This window comes from Ammodytes marinus (assembly GCF_949987685.1).
Source record: "Ammodytes marinus genome assembly, chromosome: 23".
Lineage (NCBI taxonomy): Eukaryota > Metazoa > Chordata > Actinopteri > Uranoscopiformes > Ammodytidae > Ammodytes > Ammodytes marinus.
In genome coordinates, this window is record NC_137227.1 from 15,644,855 (window position 1) to 15,654,272 (window position 9,418).

At 40.1% G+C, this 9,418-nt stretch overlaps 1 protein-coding gene across 1 annotated transcript; it reads left to right on the forward strand.

Moving 5' to 3' along the window:
• On the forward strand, window positions 1-5,883 carry LOC307269103 (uncharacterized protein). The gene is made up of 11 exons (XM_080051940.1): window positions 1-140; window positions 1,630-2,129; window positions 2,285-2,476; window positions 2,602-2,700; window positions 2,985-3,117; window positions 3,209-3,432; window positions 3,588-3,779; window positions 3,905-4,003; window positions 4,288-4,420; window positions 4,512-4,640; window positions 4,777-5,883. The coding sequence occupies exons 2-11, from the start codon at window positions 1,632-1,634 to the stop codon at window positions 4,818-4,820; spliced, it is 1,743 nt and encodes a 580-aa protein (XP_079908066.1). The 5' UTR covers window positions 1-140; window positions 1,630-1,631; the 3' UTR covers window positions 4,821-5,883.
• Window positions 5,884-9,418: the final 3,535 nt, after the last annotated feature.

A 9,418-nucleotide genomic window follows, 5' to 3' on the forward strand; every position in this document is an offset into this window, starting at 1 on the left:
TCCTGTTAACAACATCAGAGGTGCCAGCAGTCCACCTGAGATAAAACTACTCTACAAGATCTTCTTTTCAAGGACCTGCACATCTTTTTGCATTTTAACCCAATTTTACCCATCACTAGAACTGAACACAAGATCTGCAGGTAGGCTAAACAATGTCCATGCAAGACATTAATATCTATTCATAAATTAATGCAGTGGAATAATAAATGGTGTTATGTTGTTCAAATGTTATATCTAACAGTTATCCATGGAATATATGTTTCTCTATTTGGTTAAGTATAGTCTGTTTTGTAATCAACTATTACATAAACTATGGTATAGTACAAGTAGTTATTTAATGAATTAATCCCTTACATAAATATCAAGAACAATTCATAATTATATGCATTTAATCCATATTATGAGCATTTTTGTAATTTTATGAACAGTATATATAATAAATAATTTTATATCTATATAAAAGTTATATAGATATAAGTCAAGAGCATTTACCATTTATATCCTAAATTATAATTTGAATTGTTCAACAGCATTCACAAAATAAGCACTTCAAGCTTAATTACACATATGTAAGGCATGTGCAATATTGGTAAATTAAAGGTAACATTACATTACAACTAGGGCTGTCAAGCGATTAAAAAAAATTATCTAATTAATTACAGGCTCTGTGATTAATTAATCTAAATTAATCGCATACTTATGACACTTTTATGCCTGTTTATAAACAACTGTAGACCTATAGGCTACCGTTCGTCTCTCTCTCTCTCTCTCGCCGTCTCTCGTAACTTCTGTCTCTTTCCCTCAGCCAGGCTTCTACATTAAATACATTTAGGAACTAGGCTACTAGCGCCGAAAAAAAAACACAAAAAAACAAGCAGGCTAAATGACGCGCGCGCGCACACACACACACACCCACAAAGGAGGAAAAAAGACAGGCATATGCTAGGAAGAGTGAGAGGGGGCTGGTGTCCGTTTAGAATAACATAAGACGTATTCCTACCTTCATGCTTATTTTCCCGGAGCAGCCCATAACACATCCATAGAGCCCTCTCTGCTTCTTTCTTTACTCTTTAATCCCGTGCGGGTCGTGTCCGCAAAATACAGGTGCAGCTCCACTATTGTCTCACCTCTTTTGCACCGGGTCAAAGGGCAATATAGAAGTGCGATTAATCTGCGTTAATTTTTTTAATCGCGTTAATTTTTCTGTGATTAATTAATCGAAATTAACGCGTTAATTTGACAGCCCTAATTACAAAACAACATTTTAAATCTGTATGGCAATGAATATTTAACAAATTATGTAAATTAATCACACTTTTGAAAAATTTGGTCTTGGTTTTCTAATGGTATAGCCTATGTTGGTCCGTCTCAGTTACATCTGTTAAATGTTCTTCTGCACAATACCCAAACAGAGTAACTTACCACAGGATGTTTGTAGAATGTTTGTGGATGCAGTTTGTTGAAAAACCTTCACATTAGGCTTATGGCTATTGAGTATTATGTTCAGCAAAACACTTTGCCTTGAAATATTTTTTCCTGAGCACACCTGTGACACTCTCTGTTACAACAAAACAAACTTTAAGTGAACTGTCCCACTGTATTAATTACATGAATAATGTTACTATCTAGGTATGGACAACAGACTGGTTCTCACCGTCGTTTTTGTGACGCTGTCCTTGATATCCCCCGGCTCCTATGCTCAAAACGCCCGCAACACCACAACATTAACCGCAGCACCAACTGCAACCACAGCACCAAATGCAACTGCAGCACCAACCGCAGCACCAACTGTAACAGCAGCACCAACTGCAACTGCAGCACCAAATGCAACTGCAGCACCAACCGCAGCACCAACTGCAACAGCAGCACCAACTGCAACTGCAGCACCAAATGCAACTGCAGCACCAACCGCAGCACCAACTGCAACAGCAGCACCAACTGCAACTGCAGCACCAAATGCAACTGCAGCACCAACCGCAGCACCAACTGCAGCGCCAACTGCAACCGCAGCACCAAATGCAACTGCAGCACCAACCGCAACCGCAGCACCAAATGCAACCGCAGCACCAACGGCAGTCGCAACTGCAGCTCCCGCCCTTGTGACCAACATCACAGTGGTAACTCTTCCGGTGAGTGATGGCAAAAAACTAACAAATAAGTTAATAAAATGAGCTCAGTGGGATACAATACAAAAGAATAGGAACAAGTCAAGTCACATTAATCGATGGTGTTGAACAAAGAGCACATTTCCCATCCACTTAATTGTGTATTATTTCCCCTACAGGCAGCCATTAATAACACAGGATGCGGGTCCCAGCAGCTCTGTGCGTCGGAGCCCTCTGAGTGCAATCCCTCTGTGGCAGGCTCATGTTTCTTCCTTTCTGCTAAGCAGCAGAGTGGTAACAACTTTGACTTTGGGCTCTCAGGAGAGTCAGACGGATACATCTCTGCCACCCTGTCAACTGACAACACACTGGTATGTCAGGTTCTGTCACTCACTCCTCAAGTACCACCGATTCTACCCCTGAGCCGATCACACTGTTTGTTGGAAGTCTACTGTGTAAACAAGTTATATTTACCGTTTATTTTCTTGCACCACAGGGAAGAAACGACCCAACATACGTGTGTGCAAACAACAATGGTGTTGTAAGATTCTTTAGTACTGTCCTCGGCGACAACGGCCAACTGACTATGGCAAATGTGAGTTTGTGTTTCCTCTGACTAGTGGTGGGTGTAGAGTGTGGCACTATACATAAACCTGTTTGAGCTCACTTTCCTCTGCAGTTGGGGATGCTCTTTTTGTTGGACTTCACCTCCCCAAAAATATGAACTGCAGCAACAACCTTTTTTTGTCTACACGTAACACATTAAATACTTGAAAGTCACTGAGCAGTAAATGGTCAAAACATTATACTTAATATGCATGGTCTTTTAATATCAGTTGGATGAATTCATTATTAACACTCATTGCCTTCCCTTTCTAGCTGAGTGTGAACTCTGTGAGAGGCAGAGTCAGTGGAAGAACAATCCAATGTACATTTGCTGCCACCATACCGACCGCAAATACCAGAACATCTCCTCTCACACTCTTAGTCGGCACTGGAGCTTTCAACAGCAGTAAGCTTATACATCAGTTACATATTAACACACCATTGTATGCATGTTCAACAGTCAACTAAGACCCACTGTCTTTTGCTTGCGCTCACAGCCAGCGGTGCCCTAGGAGCCCCTTCTGCCCAACTACGAAGCGACGTTGCAAACCTGGCAAATCCTATGACCAACGTCACCAATCAGATTGCCTCCAACACGACCACTGCTTCCCCTATGACCACTGCAAATGCAACCGCAGCACCAACCGCAACGGCGGCACCAACGGCAGTCGCAACTGCTGCTCCCCCCCTCGTGACCAACATCACAGTGGTAACTCTTCCGGTGAGTGATGGCAAAAAACTAACAAATAAATAAATACAATGAGCTTAGTGGGATACAATACAAAAGAATAGGAACAAGTCAAGTCACCTTAATCGATGGTGTTGAACAAAGAGCACATTTCCCATCCACTTAATTGTGTATTATTTCCCCTACAGGCAGCCATTAATAACACAGGATGCGGGTCCCAGCAGCTCTGTGCGGCGGAGCCCTCTGAGTGCAATCCCTCTGTGGCAGGCTCATGTTTCTTCCTTTCTGCTAAGCAGCAGAGTGGTAACAACTTTGACTTTGGGCTCTCAGGAGAGTCAGACGGATACATCTCTGCCACCCTGTCAACTGACAACACACTGGTATGTCAGGTTCTGTCACTCACTCCTCAAGTACCACAGATTCTACCCCTGAGCCGATCACACTGTTTGTTGGAAGTATACTGTGTAACCAAGTTATATATACCGTTTATTTTCTCGCACCACAGGGAGGAAACGACCCAACATACGTGTGTGCAAACAACAATGGTGTTGTAAGATTCTTTAGTACTTTCCTCGGCGACAACGGCCAACTGACTATGGCAAATGTGAGTTTGTGTTTCCTCTGACTAGTGGTGGGTGTAGAGTGTGGCACTATACATAAACCTGTTTGAGCTCACTTTCCCCTGCAGTTGGGGATGCTCTTTTTGTTGGACTTCCCCTCCCCAAAAATATGAACAGCAGCAAAAACCTTTTTTTGTCTACACGTAACACATTCAATACTGAAAAGTCACTGAGCAGTAAATGGTCAAAACATTATACTTAATATGCATGGTCTTTTAATATCAGTTGGATGAATTCATTATTAACACTCATTGCCTTCCCTTTCTAGCTGCCTGTGAACTCTGTGAGAGGCAGAGTCAGTGGAAGAACAATCCAATGTACCTTTGCTGCCACCATACCGACCGCAAATACCAGAGCAACACCTGTCACACTCTCAGTCGGCACTGGAACTTTCGACAGCAGTAAGCTTATATATCAGTTACATATTAACACACCATTGTATGCATGTTCAACAGTCAACTAAGACCCACTGTCTTTTGCTTGCGCTCACAGACACCGGTGCCCTAGGAGCCCCCACTGCCCAACTACGAAGCGACATTGAAGACCTGGCAAATCCTATGAGCAACGTCACCAATCTGATTACCTCCAACACCATTACACTCCAGCAATCACTGACACAAGGTAAGCAATGCATAAGAGAAACGGTTGTTTTCCTTGAGAGAGCAAAGTCATCCAAAACAATTGCTGGGAACTATATGTGTTTCTACAATGCCTATATTGCCTAACACTGTATTTTTGCTTCCCCATTATCCCCTAGTTCTGCTGATAACTATGGGTCTGCTGGGACTGGCTGCGCTTTAAGGAAACTGAAAACCTCCAGTGGTCAAGACATGAAATCCTTAACTTCCCTTGTCATGTACACCACTTGCTACTGAATATTTAACAGGAGATTTAACAGATTTACTATACACAGTCAATCACAGATTATTATATGCTTAATTTTGTATCAACTCACTGCAGGTGAAAGGTGGTCGCTGTTCCAAAGACGTCTGGCTGCTTTCACATCTGTTATGGGCTCTGAAACAAAAAGAACAATTATTTTTGAAGTTTTTCTTTTAATTTAATGTTGTGTGTAATCCATTTTGTTTGTTTTGTTAACATAGGACTGCTGGATTTCTGTCCTACGAGTTACTTATTTGCAAGAAAACACATTGACTCTTTGCCCCCTCAAACATCAAATCTAAATGTATCAGTACCTGGATTTCACTGGGTGACATCATGCCTTATACAAAGTTTGGGTTTGGGGTCTGGTTACCTTTTAAGCCCACTTCACTATTGTAAGACAAAAAGTCCATGGTAGCCAATGGCGTGGAGCCATCAAGTTAATAAACTGTAATACCTGTAAAACAATCCGTCAATATTGCATGGATATCAAAACCATTTTTCAAAAATCTGAGAAACTTATACATCACTTTTTGTTAACCATGATACTCTTTTGTTTACCATCAGAGTAGGTAGATGTGGCCCTGTATTTTACTTTGTGTGTGTGTGTGTGTGTGTGTGTGTGTGACTACACATTCATGTATGTGTTTTAGGTCTATTGTGGTACATCATATGTCACATGTCACTCATAACAATACCAGCAAATACCAGACATGTGTTTACATACATCATGTTGAAATTATTATTACGTTATTCTCTTTTGTGTGAATGTACATATTGTTAATGCTTCAACTATGTTTTTACAATGAAGCCTTCGTTGGCTGATATTTTCATGTGTATGTGCAAACTTACACATGCAAATGAGCCGTTGCTCATGAAGAATGCTATATATGATACCAAATATTGGTTAACAGATTTTGCACATTGCATTTGTAACAGCAGAGTTTATAACATGTTTATGAAATAAATATTTTATTCTAAATTATCTATGTTCCTGGCGTTAATGGGTTTTCCCTTATTATTGACAGACAGAAAACACTACACTGTTTCACAAACAAGCAGATCCAAAGATCAGAATCTGAACATTTAGCAAAGTTTAGGTGACAGAAATAGCAGATTTAGCTAATGCAAGAAATGTAATTACATAGAATAGTAGTATTAGTATCAAGTTGCAGCAATTTTTCTAAAATAGATCTATACAGACCAAACATGTATTCATGCGACACTTACAGCTATTTTTAAGATATTTTACTGATACCCAAATGACTATCCAACTGAAAACCAACATCTTCCGTGGGCTGCGCACAACGTAGACTTTTTTAATTATTTCTTCATTTTTTGCAGTCTTCCAAATTACACTCTTCATGGTCTGGTCAGCGAAACAAAGATGGTCGCCGGAAGTCAGCTATCATCTTGCTCATCTTTTATGGTAGGCTATCATGGATATTATGTTACTAAATATAAAGTGTATTAACTTTAATGTCAACCTTAATAAATATCGCAATATTTAACAACTTTTTCATCTAGTCCATTCTCTGCCATTTAACTAATATAACTTTGTCAGGGATACATTTAATCATTTGACAGTGCTGACTGAGTATAACCTACAAGTATGCTTTGTATTGTGCAAATATACAACTAACTTGTAAATAGCCTACAATTGTTTGGAGAGTAAATACATTGCCTAATTATGTAGGCTAAATAAAAGATGATCGTCATGGAAATTCAGTGGCAAGAGTTGTTTGCAACAATTTCCATCTGGGTGTACAATGTATGTTTTCATGTTCCAGAAAAAAAAATAAAAAAATAAATCAAGTACATTATTTGAATAGAAAACTCTGAGGAAAACTATGACCACTGTAAGGGTGTATTCACACATGGAAAGTCCGTTAGTTCACTTGCTTTGGTCCAGACCAAATAGAGTTTAGATTTTTTTTGTTTGGTGTGGTCCACTTTCATATTGCCCCTTTTGCAAGTGAACCAGCATTACGAAGCAAAACCACACGTGATCTGAGGTCATTCATTCATTGGACAGACATTCTGGGGGGAGAGAAGCAGGAAGAACGAAGTAACTGCGAAATATATCATTGATATACAGTCAAGTGCGAAAGTTTGTGAACCCCTTGAGCCTTTTGGAATTTTATTTATTTTAACCATTATTAATTCATTTTTATCAATACCAGTATTTTTTATATGAAATAACAGATGTTTGTTTATCAATTGAACATTTTTCTTTTCCAGAAATCAATTGTTAAAACAGATAAAACAAATTATTTGACGAATGTTGTATGTGCAAAAGTTTGTGAACCCTGAGCTGCATTGCTTAAATCGAGCAGGTTGACACAATCAGGTGGGCCAAATTGGTTGATGAAATAGACCAATGTAATGAGAGATCTTTAGGGAAGAAATTGGGTGGCACTAGATAAAACAGAGATAAAACCAGGTCAGTTTAGGCTCACCAAAGTGAACCCATACAGGTCAGACATGCTAAAAGGGAAACAAATCTCAGAGGATCTCAGGAATAGAGTTTTGATGTTGCACATTTGTCTGGGGACAGTTATAAATTCATAAAAAAAATTTGAGCTCAATCGGTCCACCGTGAGGCAAATCATCTACAAATGGAGAGCTTTAAGAGTGACTTAACATCTGCCTAGAAGTGGACTTCCTTCAAAAATATCCTCAAGCGCCACAAGAAAAGTGATTTTTCAGGTAAAAGCCAACCCAAACATTACATCTGGAGATTTGCAGACAATTTGAAACCACCATTATTCACTTGGGAGAAGGTTCTGTAGGTGGTAGGCAGAATTGCGTTTTTGCCCAAACATGGCGGTTTTGGTTATGACCAAACAGTTCAATTTTGGACTAATTTGTCCACAGAATAAGACTTCAGGTATCTCCAGGTGCTCTGTGGCAAAGTTGTGACAAACAGTTTTGTTCTTTTTTGAGAGCAGAGGCTTCTTCAGCAACCATCCCATGAAAGCCATGTTGACTGAGTTTTCTTCTTATTGTGGAACCATGCACATCTGTCCCAGATGCTGCACGAGAGGTCTGCAAATCACTAGATGTAATGTTTGGGTTGGCTTTTACCTGAAAAATCACTTATCTTGTGGCGCTTGTGGATATTTTTGAAGGAAGTCCACTTCTAGGCAGATGTTCAGTCACTCTTAAAGCTCTCCATTTGTAGATGATTTGCCTCACGGTGGACCGATGGAGCTCAAACTTTAAAAAAAATAATTTATAGCTGTCCCCAGACAAATGTGCAGCATCAAAACTCTATTCCTGAGATCCTCAGAGATTGGGTTCCCTTTTAGCATGTCTGACCTGTATGGGTTCACTTTGGTGAGCCTAAACTGACCTGGTGTTATCTCTGTTGTATCTAGTGCCACCCAATTTCTTCCCTAAAGATCTCTCACTACATTGGTCCATTTCATGACTCAATTTGGCCCATCTGATTGTGTTTACTTGCTCGATTTAAGCAATGCAGCTTAGGGTTCACAAACTTTTGATCATACAACATTTGTCAAATAATTTGTTTTATCTGTTTTAACAATTTATTTCTGGGAAAGAAAAATGTTGAATTGATAAACAAACACCTGCTATTTCATATAAAAAATACTGGTATTGATAAAAATGAATTATTAATGGTAAAAATAAATAAAATTCCAAAATGTTCAAGGGGTTCACAAACTTTCGCACTTGACTGTAATACGGGGTTAAAAATAATAAAAAGGCCTACATCTAGCCTAAAGAAGAAGAAAATCTAATTATTGTTGTTTCATATGGTTATAATATGTAGCCCTATGACAATGCCACGTTAAGTGGCTTGTAGCCTACGATGTGAAACATAATGTATAGCCTACTGTATTTTTGCTGTTGGACGCGCGGCTCGAGAGAAGAATAGGCTCAAGCTGACACTCAGCTGATTAAGCAGTGTATCAGCTGGGTGTAAGTTCGGCGCAGTTCAGTTCCAAACTGACACAGGGACAGTATTGACGGTCACGTTGGGAAGAAAAATAAAAACACACACTTCATGCAAAGCGCAGCGTGAACCTGTTGGCACTGTGCGGGAGACGCTCCCCTCTCCATCTGATCGCTGAACATATCAGCATGTGTACGCGTCATTATCAACTGTAATATTTTCGCTCGGGGCTCCCGGTCAAACCACAACTAATCTTCCTAACAACGGCGACAACAACACTTTCCCATAATGTGAAGCTGATGGCGATTAAAGAAAAAAAAGAAAAGAAAAGAAAGAAAAGGCGCAGTGCTTCCTGCAATTGGGTCGGATCGAGTCCGGCCAAATTCACACCACAAACGAACTGCAGCAGAGTTCGTTTTGAAGCGCATCGAGACCACCTCTTCAGCTGAGTCTCGGTCCGCTTGTTTGGTCCGCCCCCGAGTGCGATTGCTGTATTCACACCTGCCTGAAAGATGCGCACCGAAGGCAGAAGTGCACCTGAGTTCGTTTCAACCGAACTAAACACGGCATGTGTGAATACACCCTAAGTCTAATTTGT

Excerpts from the sequence above, each read along its gene's own strand:
- LOC307269103 (XM_080051940.1), top strand. The coding sequence starts at position 1,632 with ATGGACAACAGACTGGTTCTCACCGTCGTTTTTGTGACGCTGTCCTTG. Across the intron at positions 4,421-4,511 it reads CACTGGAACTTTCGACAGCA|ACACCGGTGCCCTAGGAGCC; the intron begins GTAAGCTTATAT and ends TTGCGCTCACAG. Across the intron at positions 4,641-4,776 it reads CCAGCAATCACTGACACAAG|TTCTGCTGATAACTATGGGT; the intron begins GTAAGCAATGCA and ends ATTATCCCCTAG.